Genomic DNA, 24581 nt, shown 5'->3' on the forward strand with positions numbered 1-24581 from the left:
GGGGCTAAACAGGCAGTGCTGTATATGAGTTTAGACACACATGTCATAAAGTGTTACATTCCTCAACCTATTGTTTTGGCAGATTGGCTTCAGTATAAGCTGTTTTTAGACTAACGAGAAAGTGTTGAGTTCTGAAACTTGCAGGATAATTTTATAGTACAATGACCTCTTATATGTCAAAAGATCAAGGGCATTTTGATTTCTCAGTTCATGACCCCTTTAAATTGTTATTATTTTATGATATATTTATTGTTATTGTTACTAATCGTAAAGCATAACACTGAAAACCTGGTACAACTATGCATCAACCCATGACAGTTCTCTTTCTTTGACACCACTGTTGTGCTCAAAATGTAAATGTTCAATGCAAAAATGTATATAAATGGCCTTAGCTAGCAAATATCATCACACAGCACCACATTATGTATAGTTAGTTATAATGCTTTGTGAAAACAAATTTTTGTTCTGTAAAAAAAATTTACTATGAATTTTTGTGTGTGTTCTTTCAGTTGAGCTTGAAGAAGCTGTGTAAGTGTAAACACAATGAAATACTGAAAAACACTGTAAGAGAAATTTCTTCATATGGCTCTACTGTGGGCGGTCTTATGTAGCATAAAAGCTTTTTCCAGGCCTCTGTTATGACTTATTTATCTCATCTGAGCGTACTCATCATTGAACATGTTGAACAATGTTCAAAATAAAATTATTTTTCAATATGCCATTCAGTGTTGAGTAATATTAATATATATACATATGTAATATGTAATAGCATGTGCTATTAATTTCCTTAGGAATAAATACGTTTAACTGTGGAAAATGTAACTGAGTGTACCTTTAATTTTATAATCAGTGTGAAAGAAAGGATATCATCATCATATGCCTTGCTGTCAGCGTGTGTAAAGGAGGACCCAAATACATAACTGCCTTTTATTGACAAGAGAGGCAATGGCAGAGATAACCAGGAGCATGAGAACAGGGAGGGTGATTCATCTGGACTAGATATACTGACAGGCAAAGAAGAGAAAGAACAGGACTAGACAAATGATCCACGTCTGTAGAGAAATTCATCTTGCAGACAAGAATTCTAATCAACTACAGAAATAACACTAGACTAGATCAACTCGATTCTCTTAATTCTTACTACTGTTCTATGAGCTTTATGCATGGTGTAAACACGTACTTCAGAGAGGTAGGTGGCGGTGTTTGCACTATTCGAGGGAATCGCAACCAACACATTTCAGAAGAAGAAATTCGGGGTTCTTGTCGATTTCTACAAATTGGACAAGGAGCACTCCCTGACGCACGCTTGGGTAGTTATTAAAACGATTTGTATTATATACTTTTTTTTTTATGTAAGTGCAATTCCAGAATGTAATTTTATGCTCCTTTTATTTATTTTTTTATAGGTGTAAAGGTATGAAATATTCAAAAGTGCCAAAGTTAAGTGAATCAAGCCGTCTGGCGGAGTTATTGATCCGCGTGCGACACGTCTCACGCTCGTGTTTACGTCGGAGCCTCGCGACAAATGTTACCGTGCTGAAGATACAGTGTAGCGTTTAAAGATGCTTTTGACAAACATCAGGTGCAGCTATGGGTTAGCTGTGGGGCTAACTGTAGCCAGGGTGGTGTTTATTAATGTAAACCACTCGAATACAAGACAGAAGCCAGACGTGTTTTATGTTAAGGTGCAATTTTATTAAAACAATTGATAGTATTGCTTCGTATAGCCACCACTTTTACACCAGAACTTAAAAACAGTCCTCAAATATTTCCAAGCTCGGTTGGGCCATAAGTTTGCGAGCAGGAGATCCTGTCAACTTAAAGTTCAGAATATGCAAACTTTTTTTTTTAATGCATGAATTCAGTTTGAGATGGGACTGTGCGTTTAGCACTTCTTGTCTGATAGATTTACTAATTTACAACAGTTTGAAAGCTGCTCTATATTTAGATGTACCATTAAAACTTGTGACATTACAGTGTGATGCACTGTGACATCAACCAGCTTATTTGGCCATTTTAATTTGATCAACATTGACTAATAACCAGTGTACCTCCACCAGACCTGTGAATAGATGATAATAAAGAACCGTTAACTGTAGGGGAAGTTACAGTTAAAGCCCAGGACCAGGTATGATGAATGAAGACCAGGAGTCAATTGAAGAAAAATTCACTGAAGAAAATAGTTTGCAGTTTTGCAAGGAGTTCGTAGGCCGCTCTGCCTTATATTTTCAATACAACAGCAGTTATACTCTACAGAAGGTTACTAACTATGTCATTACTTGGGGAAAGAGGATTCTAACTGGCTCTAATAGCAGAAAAACAAGTCAAATCTTAACAGATGTACATAAAGTTAAAAGCATATACCAGCATGCATACATAGAGAAACCTTTATCTACTTCAAGGCTGAGTAGCTAATAACAAGGTTGAGTAGATGGTTAATAATGAATTTATTAAGCTACATTAAAATGCAATTTATACATAGAGCGAATACACCTCATGAACATGATTCTAATCTCTGAATTAAAATTAATTTCATTGTGTGTTTTTTATGCCAGGGTGACACAACTGTGCTGATGTCATGATGATGAAAAAAATTCTCATTAAGAGAATGAAATTCTTGAAAACCGTAAGGAGTTTGGCGTTACACATGTCCACCAAAACATGAAGAAATATGCAGAAAGAAAGAAAAATGAAAGTATATCATAGAGTTGACCCCTGCAGTTAAAAAGAGGAACACTTAAGCATACTTTTAAAGATGCTTAATACGGAAATGATATACCTTCAAAGAATATACATATTTGTATTTAAATGTTAAAAATTACATTTAGTTCGCATGTTAAATGCAATTAATGAAGATGCATTATAATTAAAATTTTGCTGTCAGCTTAACTTTAGAGTGCTTCTTTGAGTGACTTAAGTAGGACTTTATATTTGATTATTCATAATTATTTCTATTGTCTTTGAAATATGTTTAAGTGCACTGCCGAATATACTGACAAGCATTTATGGTAAACTAAAATATACTTCATTGTCATTTCTATCGAAACTCATATGTTTTTAAATAGTTTTATAATTACACATTTGAAATTATGCTGTAATTTAGTACATTTAAAATATTATTTATATATATTAACTTCTAAATAGTGTATATATACAACAATACATTGTATGGGTCAAAATTATCGATTTTTCTTTTATGCCAAAAATCATTAGCATATGAAGTAAAGATCATGTTCCATGAAGATATTTTGTAAATTTCCTACCGTAAATATACCAAAACTTAATTTTTGATTAGTAATATGCATCGCTAAGAACTTCATTTGGACAACTTTAAAGATGATTTTCTCAATATTTAGATTTTTTTGCACCCTCAGATTCCAGATTTTCTAATAGTTGTATCTCGACCAAATATTGTCCTATCCTAACAAACCATACATCAATGGAAAGCTTATTTATTCATGATGTATAATTTTAAAAAATTGACACTTAAGACTGGTTTTGTGTTCCTGGGTCACATGACTTAAAATGTCCTTTAAAATAACATTAGTACAAAGTGCGCTTTTTAAAACTATTTTTAAAATTGTAAATTTAAAAGTGTGTTAACAGTCATGAAAGTGCGCTCTCTCTGAAATGTCACAGGATGCAACATTTTTAATGTGTAAATCAATGTCTTAAGTTCTTTCTTTTTCTTTCTTGTGGTTTGTTGTCATGTCAAGAAAAAAACTCCACGTTATATAATAATATCGTTCATTTGTATTGTTGTGGTATAATGATTATTTAATTACCGTGTCAAAAAGTTGGCAGAAGACAATTTAAAATAGTTCTGCGCTTCAGACACATGAACATCAATCCTGGTCGTTTCATCTTCTCAGTTTATGACAACAATCCTATTCCGTCTGCATCCATATTCAAACTTCATTGATTTCCCTTTTCTGTTGGACTGTGTGAAATCTCAGACTCTCTTTACTGTCTGTAAAGGTTGGCAATGGACACGTTTGACGGTGGAGCCGGTGAAGACACGGGTGAAGCCGAGACTATTAGTGCGCAGAGCCTGTATGCCACGCTCGGCCTGTCATCCGAAGATGTGGATGCACTCGCGCAGATTCCCGAAAGCGAAATCAGCGTGGAGACCCTCCCTTATCTAATCATGCAGCTCAAAGCCAAGAGAGCCCTTAAAGAGTCAGCTACCGCAGACACCGACTACAGAGACAAGTCCAGGCTTTCACAGGACAAGCGGAGCACACCCGAGAGATGCACCAGCGACAGACGCAGAAGCCCCGAGTCTTCCAGCTCAGCACGGCGCTCCGGGAGCCACGAGCATCACGGGAAAGGGGAGGGGCACAGGAAGTTTGAGAGGTACACGGGAGGAAGAAGAGACCCGGCTCACAGGAAGCCATCCCGAGAAAGACAAAGTGGGGATCATGTGGCTGTGGAGATGGAGTCAAGCGACAACCCGACCGTTTTCCCACACAAATGCCCTCTTTGCAAGTGTATGCTGAATTCCATAAAGGTAAAAAGATACGTGATGCATTGAGTGCCATAAGACAAAACTATTAAATTAGAACAAAAATGCCAAGAAATGATTAACATATGTGACCCTGGAGCACAAAAGCAGTCTGAAGTCGCTGGGGTATATTCGTAGCAATAGCCAACAATACATTGTATGGGTCAAAATTATCCATTTTTCTTTTATGCCAAAAATCATTAGGATATTAAGTAAAGTTCATGTTCCATGAAGATATTTTGTAAATTTCCTACTGTAAATATATCAAAACTTAATTTTTGATTAGTAATATGCATTGCTAAGAACTTCATTTGAACAACTTTAAAGATGATTTTCTCAATATTTAGATTTTTTTGCACCCTCAGATTCCAGATTTTCAAATAGTTGTATCTCAGCCAAATATTGTCCTATCCTAACAAACCATACATCAATGGAAAGATTATTCAGCTTTCAGCACAAGATGCATAAATCTAAATTTTGAGAAATTGACCCTTATGACTGGTTTTGTGATCCAGGGTCACATATTAGGGCTGATGCGACCAATGGTTCAAAAGATTTTACATTTATGGGAAAATATATCCATACTGGTTTACAGTGGGAAGTGAGGGAATGCAACAATAGCCAGACTCGACAAGACGCAGACAATGTGAAGTGGAGTTTCATTACCGTTCCCTCATAGATTTATTGAATATGTATATTGGATATTTCAAGACTTCAGACATGACTCATCCAATTATAATTTTAAGAAATGTTTATTCTTTGGGTCTAGCTTTTAATACGGAAGTGCATTACCATATGGATAAATATATTATACTCATACCGATTTTGGAGATTCTGTCCACCTCTGGTGGCTAGTATTTTATGCATGCATGCATGTATTTATTTTTTCTGGAGGAATGTGTTTATTATAATCTGTCCTATCATAATCATCTTAAGTGCTTATGTTCTGTTTTCTTGACTGCCAGACATGGAGAGACCACCTTTCAGGTGTCCGACACAAATTACATGAATCCGAACGAAGCTCTCGCTCATTTCAACCCCCTAAAAGAGCCTACAGCTCTGAACCCGCCATAGGTAAAGAGTTTCACTTCTAGAAGAATTGCGCATTGCATCTATATTTGATAATGCTGCTACTACAAAGATTCAGGTTTTTTTTTTTTTTAGAAAAAAAAATCATTGTCACATTTAGGGCTGCACGATTGTGACAAAAACCATTATTGCAAATTTTTTTTGCACAATTGCAATTATTAATTATGATTATCACAAGTTACATTGCATGATGTTTATACCAGTGTTTGAAGCAACTGCATGCCTTATTTTTAGATAAAAATAAACAAGCTGGAAACAATCTAACTGAAAAACTTGTATTGCTTTTCTATAGCATTAAGCCTCAAATCTGAACTATACACTGGATTGGTTTCTTCTTTAAATAAAAAAAAAGTAAAAATATGACGTTATGCTCAAATTAAAACAATGGAAAAACCCTTAAGATAACCTGTAGAAAGAAAAAAACACATCTTAAGCACGCAGAATAACATAAGTGGACTTTCAACGATTAACTGTGGCATCCGTAATTGTAATTGCGATTAGAAATTCGATTAATTGTGCAGCTCTAGTCACATATCAAATTTAAAATGTAAAGACCTATTAGTTAATGCCTGTTAACTTTGAGACCATTTGCAAGCTAGTGTTCTCCTAAAAGTTGACAAATGCAGCAAATGATAGCAAAAATACTTTTTTTTTTTTTTTCTGGAAATTGAACCACATTTATTCATTTAGCAAACGCTTTTATCCAGAGTGACTTAGAAATGAGGAATGCACCTAAAGTGATCGTTTAGAATAGTACAAGCTGGAACAGGGAGGGACTAAGGGAAAGTAAACGCATAGATATTTATTTTTTTGTATTTGATTTTGGAGTGCAATTCTGGGTGACCTGGTGAGTCACTAGATGTACACCAATCACAGGCCTTTTGTTCTAAGGACATTTCAGACAGCTGCAGTCCTCTGTGTTTATGCATTGTTGGTCCACATTTACATTTATTCATTTAGCAAACGCTTTTATCCAGAGTGACTTAGAAATGAGGAATGCACCTAAAGTGATTGTTTAGAATAGTACAAGCTGGAACAGGGAGGGACTAAGGGAAAGTAAACGCATAGATATTTATTTTTATGTATTTATTTATTTAGATGCAGTTAAGTGCTCACAGAAGAGATGAACCAAAAATATCGATCTTGTAAATGCCTCTGCATAGGCTCAATTAAGACCATTTAAACACTCATGATTGTGACATAAGCTAAACCCTATTGGCTGTATAAAATACCAAGCCCTTTAGTGTACTCTTCTCTAACTTCATGTTTAAACAAAAAATACATATGCACATGTCTCATCAAACCAATGCAATTTTAAATTTGCTTAACTTGTATAAGATACTGTATACATTTTTATAACAACAAAATTGCACAAAATGTATCAATTTAACAGTTTTTTTTTCTTTAAGGGGATCAGTACATGTCCACCTCGTCAGACCACCTCTACCCTCCTAAGGTAATTTAATTGATGCGCTGCTCCTTTATTTTAATTTCTATTATTTATGCACTCAAATTGAAATGTCCACTTTTTGTCACGTGGCTATATATGATCCTCAGCCCAATACAAGAGTGGTAGTTGCCAAGTTTCCTATGGGCGCTGTGGCCGTGGGGGAGCTTTTAGAGCTTGGCAAACCATTCGGCACAATTGTGAAACACCTGGTGTTCCCAGCAAAGGTAATTAAAGGCTTTCTAGATTTATACACAATTATGAACCATTTTGTAGTTTCATGACCGCTTGCGTTGAACTTTGCTTGGCTCAGTATCCTGTAACAATATAACTCCTTACTGATGACTTCTTTAACAGGATTTTACTGCAGTGATATTTAAAGGGTTAGTTCATCAGAATTTAAAAATCTTTTACTTGCACTCACATTGTTCCAAATCTGCATGACCGACTTTATTCTATGCGATGTGAAAGGTGAAGTTTAGCAGATAGCGCTATAATGAAGTGAAATTAAAGGAATAGCTCACTCCAAAATTGAAAATGCAGAAAATTCTCTAAATTTACAGTAGAGGAGTTTCTTAGTTGAGTTTGTTTCTTCATCAGGTTTGGAGAAATGTAGCATTGCATCAGTGTCTCAGCAATGGATGCTCTGCAGTGAATGGGTGCCGTCAGAATGAGAGTCCAAACAGCTGATAAAAACATCACAATAATCCACAGCACTCCAGTCCATCAGTTAACATCTGGAGAAGACAGAAGCTGTGTGTTTGAGAGAAACATATTCAACGTTCTTGTGTTTTTAACGTCAAACCGTTGCTTCCGGCTAAAATACGAGTCCATAATTATCCTGTTGTCTCTCACATCCAAATCCAGCTACATATTTGTTTAGAGCTGTTTTGGCTTGTAAGCGGTGCTTGATCTGTGCAGATTTCTCTCCTGATTCAGACAAGCAATATTATGGATAGAGGACTTGTATTTTTAACATCTTGAAGGATTTGTCTCTAACAAACACACAGCTTTTGTCTTCTCCAAATGTTAACTGATGGACTGGAGTGCTGTGGATTATTGTGATGTTTTTATCAGCTGTTTGGACTCTCATTCTGACGGCACCCATTCACATTCAGGTCACACTCATACGCACCTAGTATATGTAAAACGGGTCTTAAAAACCCTCTCATTGTTTTTCATTTGTTTATTATTTTTTAATGGGTGTTAAAGGTGCATTAATTTTGTTTGCTGGGTAACAGGGATTTCTGGAGTTTAGTTCTCACAAGGAGGCTCAGAATATGGTCAATCACTTCCAATTGAAACCAGCCTTTATAAAGGAGAACGCAGTATTCCTCTACTTATCACCAACAGTGGAAGGCATTTATGTGAGTAGGAACCTCACAAATCACACCCTCTATACTTACTTTGACAATCTATCCATTTATCACGGATTCCCTTGACGGTTACGTTTTGTTTGCGTATATTTGATTGACAGACCCCACCCAAGTTTGATACGCCTTCACCGAAGCGAACAAAGCGTTCGAATGCGCCTTCGGTGGTTTGTTTTTCCCGTTTGCCTCCCGGGGAGGGCGTCGAGGCTGAAGTGCTGGAGCTTGCAGGCATGTTTGGTGAGGTGTTGCAGTCAAAGTTCACTGACAGTAAGGTGAGGATTACCATCTTGAAGAAACTCGAGACAGTGCTGTATTGATTGATTGCGCTCTCTCTTTTAATGTACAAACTAGGGCTGTGGGGAGTATACACCAATCAGACACAACATTAAAGCCAGGGCTCTGAACCGGTTCAATGAACGAAAACAAAGCTGGAAACGAACGAAATTTTAACAGGAACATAACCAGAAACAAAATAGTTCCGAACAATCTGAAATGGCCATTAACTGGTTAATAACGTTGTTTTAGCGTTCCGTTTAGTATTTTAATTTTGCACTCAACCAATCACAAATTGAAATAGTACACAGCCTATGCAAATGTGACACTGACGCATCCAACGAGTGAAACACCCGCGCTCAGCTGTAAATGCATCATAAAGTGCCCCGGCGTTAAGAGATTTTCCAAGGATATGTCACGAACCGTCAAGCATTAGGCCTACATTTAAGTGAAAATGAATGGCAGGGATATGCAGCTTGTTGAGTGTTTTGAAACCAGCGTAAATTGCAGGATAGTGTGTCAAACTCTGGATTCACATCACGCACCTGCAGCACTTCTGTGAACGGAGAAAACAGAATAAACTATATACATAAAAAAAAGAAAAATATATAGGCCTATACACTAAATCATTTACGGTGTTGCAATTATTATGTTTCTCAGTTTCTGAAAAGAACGAGGCAGGAGAGGTTTCTGTGAGGGTCTCGAGAGTCTATATACACCACAACATCAAATGAAGAGTTCATTTGCAAAAGCAGATAACTCCGTTTTTAACAATTCTCAAAAATGATGTTTTTTTTTATTGTGCATTCCAATTAATCTCAATCAAACTACAGTTGGGTTATTTTGATTAGGTTAAAAAATAACTAAAAATGACAGCTAACTAACACAATAAAAACATGATTGCATGATAAAAAACATGATTTTTTAAAATTTAACAAAACGGAGTTATCTGTTTTTGGAAATGAATTCTTCAAATAATGCTTCACCGCTTTATGAGCTGGCTTATCTTAGTGCGGAAGTTCTGAAGAACGCTCTGTGCATACGGTCCATTGGTTATGACTAGAAACAAGATACCAGACATGGACTCTCTTCGTGTTTTTTTTTTCTTTTTTTTTTAGTATAGAAAACGCTGTACTTATTATTATTATTGTTATTATTATTATAGTATAGGCATAAAAAGTACAAAAAATAAAATAACGTTATTAATCGTAATTTTTCCTCCTCAAAACAGTTCCGGAATGGTAATAATACAGAAGGAATGTATGAACAGAAACGTTAAAATACTGATTCTGCTTGGAGTGAACTGATTGAAGTTGTTTTTTGTAAGCCCTGATTAAAACCATCTGAATAATGTTGTGTTGGCCCCCATCATGTTGCCAAAACCGTGTCGAGGCATGCACTCCACTAGACTTCTGAATTGCTCCTGTGGTATCTGACCACAAGACATTAGCAGCAGATCCTTGAAATCCTGCGAGTTGTGAGGCAAAGCCTCCATGGACTGGATTTGTTGGTATCAGCACATCCCATAGATGCTCAGGCCATCTGGAGGCCAAAGCAACACCCTGAACTCTTTGTCATGTTCCTCAAACCATTCCTGAACCATTTTTGCGGTGTGTTAGGGTGCATTATCCTGCCTTCTCCCCATAGTGCATCCTGCTGCCATCTCTTAACACGATGCTTGCACACCCAGCCGTTCACCTGATCTAAAAACAAAACATGTTTCATCAGACCAGGCAAAAAAAAACACTTTTTGAGTTAATCGTATGCATTCATTTTTGACAGCCTTTGTACAAATACACTGCTTTCACCCCCCTCCCCCCCCCCGCGAAAACTGTTGAATGTCTATGTGTGTGTAGGCCTTGATAGAGATGGTTGACTGGCATGATGCCGACATCATGGTGAAGTATTACTACAGTAACCCTCTGAGGATTCAGGGCAAAAGTGTCAAAGTGACCATGACGCACATCACAAGCCTGAGGTAAGAGACTTCTAATATCTCAAGCCCTAAAGAGGCATTTAAACCAGTGGGTTGCAGGGCAAAATGGGATATAGGACTGCGAAAGTGTAGTGGAGACTTTATGTGCTAAACATAAAGTAGGCATACTACTTTAAAAGAGAGGAGGGAACGCTTCTCTTTTACCATCGGTCTTATCTTTTGTCATCCAAGACTGTGCATCTGTTGAAACTCAAAAAAATATTTTTTTATTGGAAATAACCTAAAAGAAGAAAAATAAATCCCGCACACTATCCTCACTTGCAAATATGTCAAAAATAAATGTATTCACATACAACGTTTCGGTCCAACGACCTTCATCAGGAGTCGATGCAAATTGCAAATAACCTACAAGAGTCTCACACAACAATGTAAATAACTGCCTTTTTAGTAAACACTCCCACAATTACAAACATTTCATACTAAACAATTTCTATAAAAGCGTCCTGTCTGTCCTGCACAGTTTTCATCCTCATATAGCTTTTACTCTGATTACAGTCCATTAATCCCTACAAACCAGTTTTTGCATGTTTTTATTTAAAATAAAAGCCTCTCTGAGGCCTGTCACCATCAGTTCTTTATTGTTTTCCTCCTTTATGTTGCTTATATATAAAGACATCGTAGTTTATAGTGCACTATTGTAGTTTAGCATATTACTAAGACACATTACTTTTAGTTTGTGACAAATTTCTCAAGACTGTAACCACAAAATCAAAAAACATTGCCTTCAAATCAAATGTCAAAGCATTTCTGAATGTAGTGTGGTTGCATTAAAAACAATTACATTTGTGACCCTGGAGCACAAAAGCAGTCTTAAGTCGCTGGGGTATATTTGTAGCAATAGCCAACAATACATTGTATGGTTCAGAATTATCCATTTTTCTTTTATGCCAAAAATCATTAGAATATTAAGTAAAGATCATGTTCCATGAAGATATTTTGTAAATTTCCTACTGTAAATATATCAAAACTTAATTATTGATTAGTAATATGCATTGCTAAGAACTTAATTTGAACAACTTTAAAGATGATTTTCTCAATATTTTGATTTTTTTGCACCCTCAGATTCCAGATTTTCAAATAGTTGTATCTCGGCCAAATATTGTCACATCATAACAAACCATACATCAATGGATATTTTATTTATTCAGCTTTCAGATGATATATAAATCTCAATTTTGAAAAATTGACACTTATGACTGGTTTTGTGGTCCAGGGTCACGTATATAAAGACATCGTAGTTTTATATGAGGGTCAAAGACATTAAGATGTCCGCATCAAAAGAAATTTACAAAAGTGATTATATGTCCATAGAAAGCACATTAAATGCAAGTAAAGTGTCTACTTTTCAGGTTTCAAATAAGTTTTTGGAGAACAAAATGACAAAATTTGGTTGAAACAATGTTACATTGTCATTCAGTGTGACGCAATATTTATGTAAAAATTCAAACAACATGCTTATTCTGACGTGTACATATTAAAATATATAAAAGAATAAGGGAGCATATTAAATTTGATTGTGTTTTAAATGAGTAAAAAATTCTTACTGACAAATGGGCAAAGCCTAGGATAGTGGCAAATTAAAAAAATGTTAAATTACAACTAATTAGTATTTGGGGTGATAGTAATTAGTCTTTTAATATGTCATAAACTGATTTTTGTTGTAAATATGCCTGACAAGATTGTTACACTAAATTACATTTTAGTGGGTGTCTTCTGTAAATCAGGGAAAAATTTGTTTATTTTTTGCTCAGAAAAACAAAAACAAAATTGCAATGAAATTAAACAGAAAGACGGAAAAACAACAATTTAAAGCAGTATTACACTTATTTTTTTTATGCTTAAACCATTTTTCGTCTTCGACCCATGTACATATAGTGCACTATTGTAGTTTAGCATATTACTAAGACACATTACTTTGACTGTAACCGCAAAATCAAAAACATTACCTTCAAATCAGTGTAGTTGCATCAAAAAATAACATTTCAAAAGCTACACACTGTACGGACTCATTTCAGAAACAAAATACTGTCAGGTCACTTTTATTTCTGTAGCACTGCATGCAAAACTTGATTGTGTCAAAGCAGCTTCACAGCGATAAACGGGAAGATAACAATCAACTATGTAGAGAGTTCAGATTCTGCTGTAAAGCAGCTCTAAAAAGACAATAGTGTGGTTATTTAGCTCAAATCAGGTCAGTGTTGATTCAGTTCAAATCAATAGCAATAACAGTTAAAAATGGAAATGTCATGGAAATTCTCAAGTAATGTAACTTATATTATATAGTCAATATAAAAGTTTTCCTCTTAAAAGTCATGCTGCAGTTATTCATGATCACTGGATAAGTCAATGCAATGGTCAAAAAAGTGTGAATTCTGAAAACTGATGAAAATACATCCATCATATGCCACATTTAGAGAAAATACAGTTTTCACCACAACAAGAAGTTCAGAATATTAAGTAATTATAATAATGATGAAATTACAATGAAGTGCAATTATATTCATTTAATAATGTATATATGTATATATATATATATATATTAAATAAAATTATATGCAATTTTATTATATATTTTTTTTATTTAAATTGGTATTTTTCAGCATGCTAGTCAAATAATTTTCTAAAGAAATTAATTTGTAGACCGCATTTATATTTGTGTACAAAACTGATTTGCAATGTAAGCATTAAGCACAATCTTTTAGAACAAAAGTTATTTTCAGAATGAGAGAAAGTCACTTTAGTTTCAGAGATATTTGACTCTTAATGTTTGAAAACTGTATTTTAATATTTATTATAGTGCAGTGCCTTGCCTTAAGACTTTTTTAAAGACTCATTTTAAGTACCTTACTGGAAACAAGATTTATTTAATTTTAATTTATTCGTTCAACCTCTAAATTCATTTCACATGGAACAGAATGTGACGATAGGTTCATTTCTAACTGCTCTATGCTTTGAGAAATTATGGAGAACAATTGAATCGTGCCTCCACAACTGTGTAGAGTTGTTTTGATGAATCACAGATGCTGTCAGCAGAGCTTAACTTGTATTGCACCTTTTAAAGATTATTTGAAATGCTTCCTTGAGAACCTTTTTCAGAGAAAACAGTCCTCCGCCTGTGAGCAGAAAATCTGACTCCAGCAAATACAGCAGACAAAGAGAGGAGTCCACGTCTAGCAACAAGGACAAAAGCGACAGCTCAAACCAAGAAACTACAGAGAAAGAAGACGAGGTGCTGGATGAAGAGGAGGGTGAACTAGGGATGCTTCATGGGAGGACAGATGAGGAGGAAGAAAAGAAGGAAGAGGAGGAAAAGCTGGAACAGGAGAAACCTAACGCTGCTGAGGAGGAGAATAGAGATGGAGGTTCAGAGCAGAATCAAGAGGAAGAGGTGAGTCGATTCCTCAGAATACCTCGAAGCTGAAGTGTGTCCTAGTTTAATTTGCAGAAACCATGAGTAAGCCGTTCATCTGAAGAGTGTAAACACACTTTCCCTCTGGCACTCTCAGAATCTCATTGCTCTGAGTTTGGGATGCGAGAGAGGCTCTCCATTAGCAGTTACCGTTCCCATTAGGGTAGGGCGATGTCTATAAAATGTGCATCGGACGATGTCTACTGAGAAACATCGCAATAGACGATGACATCGGGGGGGGGGGGTTTAGGTTGGGGGTGTGCCCAAACCGTGAATCCGTATTCAGAAAACGATTGCTAACGGTTGCCTGTTACATTACAGTACATAAAATTTCACTTACCACATAAACAGAGAAAGGAGAGATGACTGAGGACGATGGCGAATGATTTGCAGATCGTCAGCACCACTGACAAACATCTAATCTTGTAAAATGTGTTGTAATGCTGCGTTCAAGTCCTCCTTGAACGTTCGTACTTACGAGTTGACAAGTCGTAATTACGACGTCAGCTGCGTTCAAGTCAGTTTAGTCGGCACAAGATGGCGGTGTACCTTCTTTTAATAAATTACAAGAAAATACAACAGCGTCTGTTAACTCTGCTTATAGAAAATGAAGAGCAAAGAATTCTCACCAGGTGTGTTTTGCGTTTTTAATATATTTTTTTAGACCAGGATCCCAGTCTATCCGATATGACTTGAACGCACCATAAGTACTGCCACTCCATGGTATAAACAGAATATGTGCGATCGCGAATCTCGAAAGTGAAAGTGAAACTAAAATGCGATCATGCATTCAAAAGCAGTTTCAATGCCAGACATAATAGCGGCTCCCTGATGCCCGCAATCTATATACAGTATAATTACCCAATGATATAACTGCGAGAGAAATTATTAAAATATGTATTTTCCTCCCATCTCGTATTTATTTCCTTTAGGGGTTCCGTATTACACGTCATTTTCTTTCTGAACACGGTATTGGGATGCGGCAGATTGCGGGGCGTATGGGGTGGGGATCACGATGTCGGCCCAACCCTAGTTCCCATCTCAATGGAAGTTCATTCTCTTGTGCTGTTTCCAGGTTTTTGATTTTTTCTGGGTTTGAACTGCAAAACAACACCAAAAAAATGCAGCAAATATGACTGTACATCACTGTTTGGGGTCAGTACTTTTTTTTCTTAAATACTTGTATTCAGCAAGGATGCATCTCGTTCATCGCGAGTGACATGTTACAAAGGATTTCTATTTCAAAATAAATGCTGAACTTTCTGTTCATCAGTGAATCCTGAAAAAATCGGTTTCCACAAAAACGTTAAGCTGCAGCACAAGCATTTTCAACTGTGAGAATAATAAATGGTGCTTACAAACCAAATCAGCATGTTAGTACGATTTCTGAAGCATCATGTGACACTGAAGACTGGAGTAATGATGGTGAAAATAAACATTTAACGTTTTTTACTGTATTTTTTTATCAAATAAATGCAGCTTTGGTGAACAAAGGAGACTTCTTTAAAAAAACATTAAAAAAATTACACCTACCTCAAACTTATGATACAATATTGTGAAATGCTTGTTTACTGTTTAAAGTTGCACAAACCCAGGTTGCTATTAACTATTTAAATGAGATCCTTGGGTCCTTCAGTTGCTGTAACCAAAATCCAAAGATGAAAAGCATCGTAATAAGCAGTAAGCAAAAAACACTACATCCACACCAATAGGTGTCAGTATAAAGTCTAAAACCACTGGCACTAACAGGTGAAAAAAGCCAGTCCAAACAAAGTCTAAACAAAGATTTACTGAATGCACGATGCATGTTTAAGAAAACATGTTTTGCATCACCTGATTGCTGTAATTATTGACTCGTGTAAATAAAGTTCACTAATTCCACAGCTGTCAACAATTCTGCAGAACATTGTTTGGTGTGTAACATTTGCTCTGACAAATCTATGCAGAATGAAACCCAAACAACCACTAACTATAGATTTATTTCAGTCATATAAAAAAAAAAACATTCTTGTTTAATCACAAAAGCCTAAAATTACAAAAGACTGTTGATGAATATGTTGGTAACACTTTGCAATAAGGTTCATTAGTTATCATAAACTAAGCATGAACAACACTTCTGCAGCATTTATTAATCTTAGTTAATTCCAACATTTACTAATGCATTATTAAAATCAAAAGTCATGCTTCAACATTAGGTAATGCACTGTGAATTAACATGAACTAACAATGAACAACTGTATTTCCATTAACTAACATAAAAAAAAATGAATAAATACTGTAATAAATGTGTTGTTTGTGTTAGTTAATACATTAGCTAATGAAGTGTTACCATTATGTTTTAAGTGCATTTCACCATGCTTTCTAGTGTTATGGTTTATGACTTTTTGAACATGCAGAAACTACATGAACATGTTGTGTGTGCTTTTCTGTGTCTTATTTCTCCAGCGTGATTTGGATGATGCAGAATTTCCAGAAAACATAGAAGATTTCGTTACATTAGATGAGCTGGACAACAATGCAGGAGGTGATCCGTTTCCATTAAATATTACCAGGACAAAACACATTTAAAAAAATAAAACTCGTGCATTTATGAATTTATTATCACTAACATGCATTTAGAAAATAGTGACTTTTCATGTCATGCCAAATTTAAATTCAAATCATGTACTTTTAATCTATGACTAACACTTTTTCCCTTTTTATTCCAGACTCCACTGTGCCAAAGGTAAGTATCACATCTCTCATTCACCGTAGATGTTGGATGTCTTAGGAAATAAACGTGTGTATTTCCAGTTAACAGTATGGACGATAGCATTGTGTGTTTTATTTCAGGATAGTAAAGTAGTGGTGGTGTGGCCTGTAAAGAAGACCCCGGACTTGATGAAGGATCTTTACAGTCTGTCTGCACCTTTTGGCAGCATGGTCAAGCATTTATCCACGTTCAAACAGGAGGTCAGTGTTTTGTGTTTGCGGCTGGGTAAAAATGAGTGATGCACGAAATATCAGCAACTAAACATTTTCAGCCTAAACAGCCATTTTTTAGCCATTTTGCTTGTTTTGTTATATATATATATATATATATATAAGGAGTCAGTTGTTCTACAAGGCTGCATTTATTTGATCACGAATGCCGTATGAATGGTGATATTGTGTATTGTTAAAATTTCAAATAACTGATTTATATTTGAATGCATTGTGAAATTAGACCGTCTTCAGTGTCACATGATCCTTCAGAAATCATAAAAAAATACAACCTCGGTGACGCTTTTCAAAAGCATTTTAAAAAAAAATCTTGATGATGCTATACTCTATTACGTATTCATTATATTTTTACTTATTATTTCATACTTCATTATTTAATTCACATTTGAATTAATCTGTCATGAAAAAAATGTTTTAACAGCCATGTTTATATTTCAACAACAAATTCTATTATTAAAAAGTTGATATAAAAACTGCCTTATGTGCAGTTTAAATGTTTGTACAACAGGGTTTTTTGTATTTGAATGTTATTTAATTGATTATTAACTAAACTTTATTTTTGATTTCGGCTGACTGAAAACTTTTGATAAATTAATTTGATTGCATTACTAGCAAAAAATATAATTTTTTTGCAATCTTCATTTGAACAGAACAAAAAAATGTTTTCCTGAAATTTCAAGATTGTTTCTTGTTAATCTATGCATGTTTTCAGTGGATGAGAAAAAAAAAACATTATTTGAAGTTGAACAGAACTCTCCTCTTAGTGTGTACAACATCTCTCTAACCTAAATAAACATTGTATTTGTGTGTGTGAATTTTCTTACTTGGATAATACTTTAAGAAAGGTTGAATACTTTAACATTAGAAAAAAAACACTTATACAGCATTTATTAATCCTAGTTCATTTAAAAATGTTCCTTTCAACATTTACCACATAAGTTAAAAACAACGCATAATGTTTGCATTGAGCTAAAATAAAAAATGAGCTGCAAAACACACACACACACAAAAAAAAACTTTGCAAATGTGAAAATAAAGTGAGCCTGAGCTTGTTGCAGTCAATGCACATAACGCACTGTAGCTATCATTTAATCCTGCAAACACTGAGACAGACCTGTTGATGTATTCTAAAATGAATCGATACAGAATCCAAATTAAACCATGCGTTTGAGAATCCGACATTGGTGCTTATACTCTCTCTATACTGTAGCTATTGTGTCTTCTGTCCAGTTGCATCCACATACGCTTTCAGTTTTACTCATCGCAGTTCTCTTGCAGGTTTTGCCTTTGGCCATTATGTGTGTTTGTGTTCTTGTAGGCTATGATTGAGCTGGAAACGGCTGAAAAAGCCCAAGAAATGGTGCAGTTCTACAGCGATCACAAGGCAACGATATGTGGCAGGCCGGTGTCTGTTTCCATGTGCCTTACCATGAAAACAATAGAGGTACGCGTTTAGAAACAACATGCTGGACAGACCGACAGTTACAGTAGCATCCCATCTATCAGTGATCCCATTGTTTCAGTCAAGATGCACTAGCAGCCAAAAGTTTAGAATAATTTCGATATTTAAATGTTTTTGACAGAAGTGTCTTATACTCATGGAGGCTGCATTTATTTGATCAAAAATGCAGTAGTAAAAATAGAAAAAAAACCAGTAATATTTTCTAATGTAAAATAGCAGTTTCCTATGTGTTAAAATATTATTTATTCCTGTGTTCAAAGCTGAATTTTCAGCATCATTACTCCAGTCTTGAGTGTCACATGATCTTCAGAAATCATTCTAATATGCTGATTCGCTGCTCAAAAACATTTCCGATTATTATCAATGTTGAAAACAGTTGTGCTGCTTCATATTTTTATGGAAACCATGATACGCTAAACATGTGAGTTATTTCTCCATAGAAGACAGAAGGAAGTATTTAGAAGATAGAAGTTACAAACAGAAAAAAATGGAGAATAAAATAACGACACTCAATATATACTATAGACGGAATATACAAATCAGACGATACATGTGTGTTGAAATTACTTGCCATGTAACACATAATGGCCAGAATAATTTTGTGAACACTTGAGGATGTTGTTATTCCAAATGTAGATGAGTACACAATTAAACTAAAATGATTGTGGTGCTTTCAATCCCTCACACCATGTTCAGAGCCCTAGTGGGAGGTCCGTTTTCATCAGTTCTCTTCCCAACCAGAGGTACCTGCGACAGAAATACACACACAAATCCCTCTTCAAGCTGACTAAGCCTTTTGGGAGACTGACTGGCTATTCTCTGCACAGGTATCAAGGAACGGTACGTTTCCCCTCGTCTGGAATATTGATCTGTGAATATTGAATTTGGCAGGTTCTGGAATGTCATTGTAACCCTTTGTTTTTTTTCCCTGTGCCTCAACTTGTTCCTTCTCAGTGTTACATGCAACTGGAAAGTACGAAGGCAGCTGAAAAAATGGTTGCGCAGTACAATCGGCGGTCTTGCAGATTTTGGGGGTCGGTGCTGAAGATAGTCATGTGCAAGAAAGGGGACTCTCTGATTCGCTGGTAGGTGAATGTGGTTCATTCATTTCAGTGCAATGTTGAAACAGTCACTGAATATAGAGTGGATGCACAAATTATAAAATACAGTACATTTCCATCCTTGTCATGTACAGTTGGCCACAGACAGTTTGAGAACACTTAAAAATGTCAATGCAGTAGATATCAAATGAATCCACTTCACTTTTCTGTAGTTCAGCTCACTGAAGGGTTCATCTGAAAACGAAAATTTCCTGAAATTTGACTCACCCTCAGGCCATCCAAGATTAGGATGAGTTTGTTTGTAGAAATGTAGCATTGCATCAGTGTCTCAGCAATGGATGCTCTGCAGTGAATGGGTACCGTCAGAATGAGAGTCCAAACAGCTGATAAAAGCATTACAATAATCCACAAGTAATCCACACCACTCCAGTCCATAATAACGCTTCCTCCAGTGGAAAAAGTGCATCTCCTGTTGTCTCTCACGTCAAAATCCAGCCATATATTTGTTTAGAGCTGTTTAAACGGTGCTTGATCTGTGCAGATTTCTCTCCTGATTCAGATGAGCAACTTTTGAGCTGGAGAAAGCTATAGATAAGTTAAAAACGTCTTGATGATGGATTTGTTTCAGCTTTTGTCTTCTCCAGATGTTAACTGATGGACTGGAGTGGTGTGGATTATTGTTTTTTTTATCAGCTGTTTGGACTCTCATTCTGACGGCACCCATTCACTGCAGAGCATCCATTGCTGAGACACTGATGCAGTGCTACATTTCTACAAATCTGATGAAGAAACAAACTTATATACACTTTCTATGGCATGAGGGCGAGTAAATGTTCAGCAAATTTAAATTTTTGGGTGAACTATTTCTTTAACTGTGGATATATCCAGATATTTTGTCTTGTGTTTAGTTTTGTTGTTTTATTTTGAACCTAATGAAATATTTTTGATGCATTTTGTTTGAAATATCTGCTTGTGTTATTTTTGTGTTAATAAATGCCACTGACATTAAGTGACTTGCAGTCAGATAGAGGTGGAAAAAATATACTCAAAGTTAAACTACTATTTAAAAATATATCAATAATATGAATGATTGCAGGTGTGTATAAACATTCCGTGTAACTGACTACCTTGAAAAAAAAAAAAAAAAGACTTTAGCCAAACATAAACACAAAATTTCAAATAAAATTGTAAACTCCATCCAGTGCAGAGAAGGTTTTTGATATGCTTGTTTTGCATGAGTGTCTATAGTGACCTCTTCGGTTTTGCTTTTTTTGTCATAGGAGATACCCTGAAAAGGCAGAAGAGAGAGAGTTAAAAAAGGACACAAAAGAAATTAAACCAAGCACTGAAAGGACAGAAAATGACCAGGTAATCAAGAGTGAACATAAAACATCACGGACACATCTGACTAAACCTGTTCTCATGATCTTAATAGAAAGTGTCCTGCTTAAATGCAAGATTTTGCATTTTTAAATGGTTGAGTTGAAGGAAAAAAACAGTAGCCAAGTGTCCGGCATATATGATATCTCTGTCAGTAAAAATCATATGTGTTTGCAGAACCAGCAGAGTTCTTGTGTCGGTGTCGGCGGGGATCCGGTTTGTGAAAGTAAAGGTTCAGAAGACGATAGTCAGCTGGAGAAAACCCCTCTGGGCCCTTATCAGCCAGACCAGATTGTGGGTAAGTCCATCACACACTTGCTTGTATTATTTTATACACTTGGTCATTGCATTATTATAACCACTAGAGCTTCATTTAATGCATGCCAAAATAAAAGTACTATTGCAGTAAAAACAATAATAGTCTGAAAGATTGGGATTTGTGCTCGCAATTAATTGTGTCTATAATTACTTGACTATTCAAAATTTTACTTTAGATGCATTTAACACAAAAATTAATGTCATATCTTACATATTTCCCATACGCTTTGTGCATTTTAGGAAAGCTTGCATCTCTGGCATAGCTTCATAAACAACCAAAATGAGCAAAGAATGCTGTTCATTTGAAGTTTAAGGCCTTTAAGGCCAATTCCTAAAGTTTCAAAAATGTTTTCATTCCCAATGAGTTTTTTTGTTTTTTAGATGCAAATAAGGTTCAGCATATTTACAACCTGTGTGAAAACACTTGTAGTGTTTTTAGTCATTTTTTCTGGTGGTTTAAAATGTTTATGCCAATGTATTGTGATTTTTAGTGTCTTAAGCAACTGAGGAAAAAACTGTAAATCTTGTCTCAGGAAACACTTCTCTTATTTCAGCTGTGAACTACGTCATCCCAGTAACTGGTTTCTTCTGCAAGCTATGTAACATGTTCTACACTGACGAGAAAAGAGCAAAATCAGAGCACTGCCGCAGCCTTGAACACTACAACAACCTCAAGGTGACTGCAATAGAGTTAGAACAGAGATGATAAAAGATGAAAAATATCTCCATCAGCAATTTTCTGCATTAAACTCTCAGCCCATTTTACTTCTCTCTCTCTCTCTCTCTCTCTCTCTCTATATATATATATATATATATAGAGAGAGAGACACTGTTGTATAAAATTAATATCACATTTGTGCTTGCACACACATGCTGATATTCAGGAAAGTACATTTGGTAACACTTTACAATAAGGTTCCATTATTTAATGTTACTTAATGTATTAACCAACATGAACAAACAATGAACAATACATTTATTACAGTATTTATTAATCTTTGGTAATGTTAGTTAATTGAAATACAGTCATTCATTACTAGTTCATGTTAATTCACAGTGCATTAACTAATATTAACAAGCACAACTTTTTGATTTTAATAATGCATTAGTAAATGTTGAAATTAACATTAAGATTAATAAATGCTGTAGAAGTGTTGTTCATGCTTAGTTCATGTTAACTAAAGTAGTTAACTAATGAACCTTATTGTAAAGTGTTACCGTTATTTAATTTGTAAATTATCATACATAGAGAATTGTAACATTTCATTTGCATGATAAGTGTCACATAATACACAACATTAATAATCTAAAGGGGTCGGTGGTTTAACAGAGGGAATGCTTTTTGTCATTTTTTCAACCAGGGGAATGCCATCCCCATCTCAATTCGAGCCCTCTATACATATATATATTGCAGGTGTGCATTATAACCATTTCTCAAGATAGGAGACTCATTCAGGAGCACAGAAACTTTTGACATTTATTAAAAAATTGCTTCAGTACTGAATCACTACATTATATTTCTCATTAACGAGGAGGTAAAATCACTGTTTTTGAAGCAACTAAACTTACAGCTTCATTGTTTGCAGAGAGAGACACCGACGCAGATAATTCACTCACACACGACACTCTCTCTCAAAATGGCCATATTTGAGAAAAAAGTGGAGCAGTTTGCATCACTGGATACACTGGATATTCACTGAATATTTCTGTCGTAAAACAGTTGACTAATATTAAATTATTTGCAACTTTCATCTCAACTCACTCTCTTTCAACGTTAATTCGCACTCTGCTTCTGTGAACATTAAACCCTGCCCACTTTGATTTGATTGGCCATCTACTTTTCTTTATTGAATTCTGTTAAGGATTGTAGGACAAAATTAAAACAAGTACAAAATTAATTGTAGGACAAAATTAAAACAAGTACAGGTAAGTGTCATGTGGTGTGCAATCCATGATTTTCAGTCCAGTCATGAAACTCTGTATGGTCTGATCTCCCAGCCAATGAAATGACACGAGTCCTGGTAATGTGCATAAACGTACATGTTGCTTTGATTTTCAGCTTAAACATGCTGAAGTGGTGGAAGAGGCAGATGGACACCCAGATGGCTGAGTCAAAGAACACAAAGAAGACAAAGACATTGTACTTTGCATTGTTTTGTTTTGTTTTTATTTGTTTTCATTCCACTTAGTTTCAATATTCTTACTGTTCAGATGTTTTGTTTTTCAGAGCGCTATATGAGTGAGTGAGTGTGTGAGAGACAGATGTGCGTGGACAAAATTGTGAAGCCATTGTGATGGTTTGGATGTTTAACAGTAAACAGAATGAACATGTATATCAGCTGAAGGAGAGCGTTATGCTAAGCTCTTGAAATAAACTCAAGTTTGTTTACTGTCACCTATATGCATGGTATGCAAGCGTCTCCATTTCCATTTTGATAAAAGCAGGTGGTTACCTTTAGTTATGCAAGCCTCTCCAGTGGTCATGATATCTAATGAAGTACACTCTCTGTGCGTGTAAGTGCAGGTTTACTCTGACATAACACTGATCACCATCTAAAATGGTTAAACCTCACAGTAATAAAGAAATCGGCCTCAAAACTATTAATGCTTGCGTGCACAATTTTCCATCAGTTCAACAGATGTTACAAATGGATCTCACCATAAACCAATACATTGCAGCTTGTGTCTGTGAAGCTCAGAATTAAATGAATGTTGAATGATTTGTACATTGAGGCACATTTGCGAATAGTTATGTATCTGTATCATAATTTTTGCCAACAACCAAAGATGTTCCAATTCAAACACAAAATGGTCTTGTGAAGAGTTTACTTTGCAGACACATAAACAACTACCAGTGAAGAGTAAGATACCTTTGCAACAATTATCGAATTAATAGATATTTGTGCACGCATTTAAATATTGAGACTAATATCTTATGTCTAGTCCTTTCTTTTCAAAAGTCAAAAAATTTTGAATAAAAAAACATTACTACATTCCAATAAATGTAAACTAATACGTTTACTAAATAACAAAAAACTAAAACAAAATCAGGAAATGTTTAAAGGATGTTAAAGATCGTAAGTTAAATTGAAGACTAATTTTTCTAACAAATAAATGGATTTAAAATCAAACCACAAAAATGTAAACTAAACAGCCAAACATTTGTCATGACAATTGGAAAGTATTTTGATTGTCAAAGGTACTGTGTATAGGTACAAACATGACACTTCAATAAATAAATATAATAATCTGCAGTACAATCTTAGCATCAGAAGCACATTTACTTT

The 24581-nt window shown here is 35.2% G+C and overlaps 1 protein-coding gene across 1 annotated transcript; it reads left to right on the forward strand.

Moving 5' to 3' along the window:
* The first annotated feature begins 1214 nt into the window (after window positions 1-1214).
* LOC107702950 (uncharacterized) lies at window positions 1215-23693 on the forward strand. Its single transcript, XM_016505418.1, has 19 exons — window positions 1215-1310; window positions 3979-4510; window positions 5470-5578; window positions 7003-7049; window positions 7151-7267; window positions 8282-8407; window positions 8518-8685; window positions 10543-10664; window positions 13779-14070; window positions 16537-16615; window positions 16800-16816; window positions 16924-17043; window positions 18392-18517; window positions 19232-19375; window positions 19490-19620; window positions 20877-20964; window positions 21154-21274; window positions 21849-21970; window positions 23354-23693. The coding sequence occupies exons 2-19, from the start codon at window positions 3986-3988 to the stop codon at window positions 23402-23404; spliced, it is 2505 nt and encodes an 834-aa protein (XP_016360904.1). The 5' UTR covers window positions 1215-1310; window positions 3979-3985; the 3' UTR covers window positions 23405-23693.
* The last annotated feature ends 888 nt before the right edge of the window (window positions 23694-24581 follow it).

This window comes from Sinocyclocheilus anshuiensis, unplaced genomic scaffold, assembly GCF_001515605.1.
Source record: "Sinocyclocheilus anshuiensis isolate Anshui unplaced genomic scaffold, SAMN03320099.WGS_v1.1 scaffold238, whole genome shotgun sequence".
Taxonomy (NCBI): domain Eukaryota; kingdom Metazoa; phylum Chordata; class Actinopteri; order Cypriniformes; family Cyprinidae; genus Sinocyclocheilus; species Sinocyclocheilus anshuiensis.

Coding starts and splice junctions, on each gene's coding strand:
- LOC107702950 (XM_016505418.1), top strand. CDS start 3,986: ATGGACACGTTTGACGGTGGAGCCGGTGAAGACACGGGTGAAGCCGAG. Junction 10,665..13,778: donor ACGCACATCACAAGCCTGAG/GTAAGAGACTTC, acceptor AACCTTTTTCAG/AGAAAACAGTCCTCCGCCTG. Junction 21,971..23,353: donor AACACTACAACAACCTCAAG/GTGACTGCAATA, acceptor TTTGATTTTCAG/CTTAAACATGCTGAAGTGGT.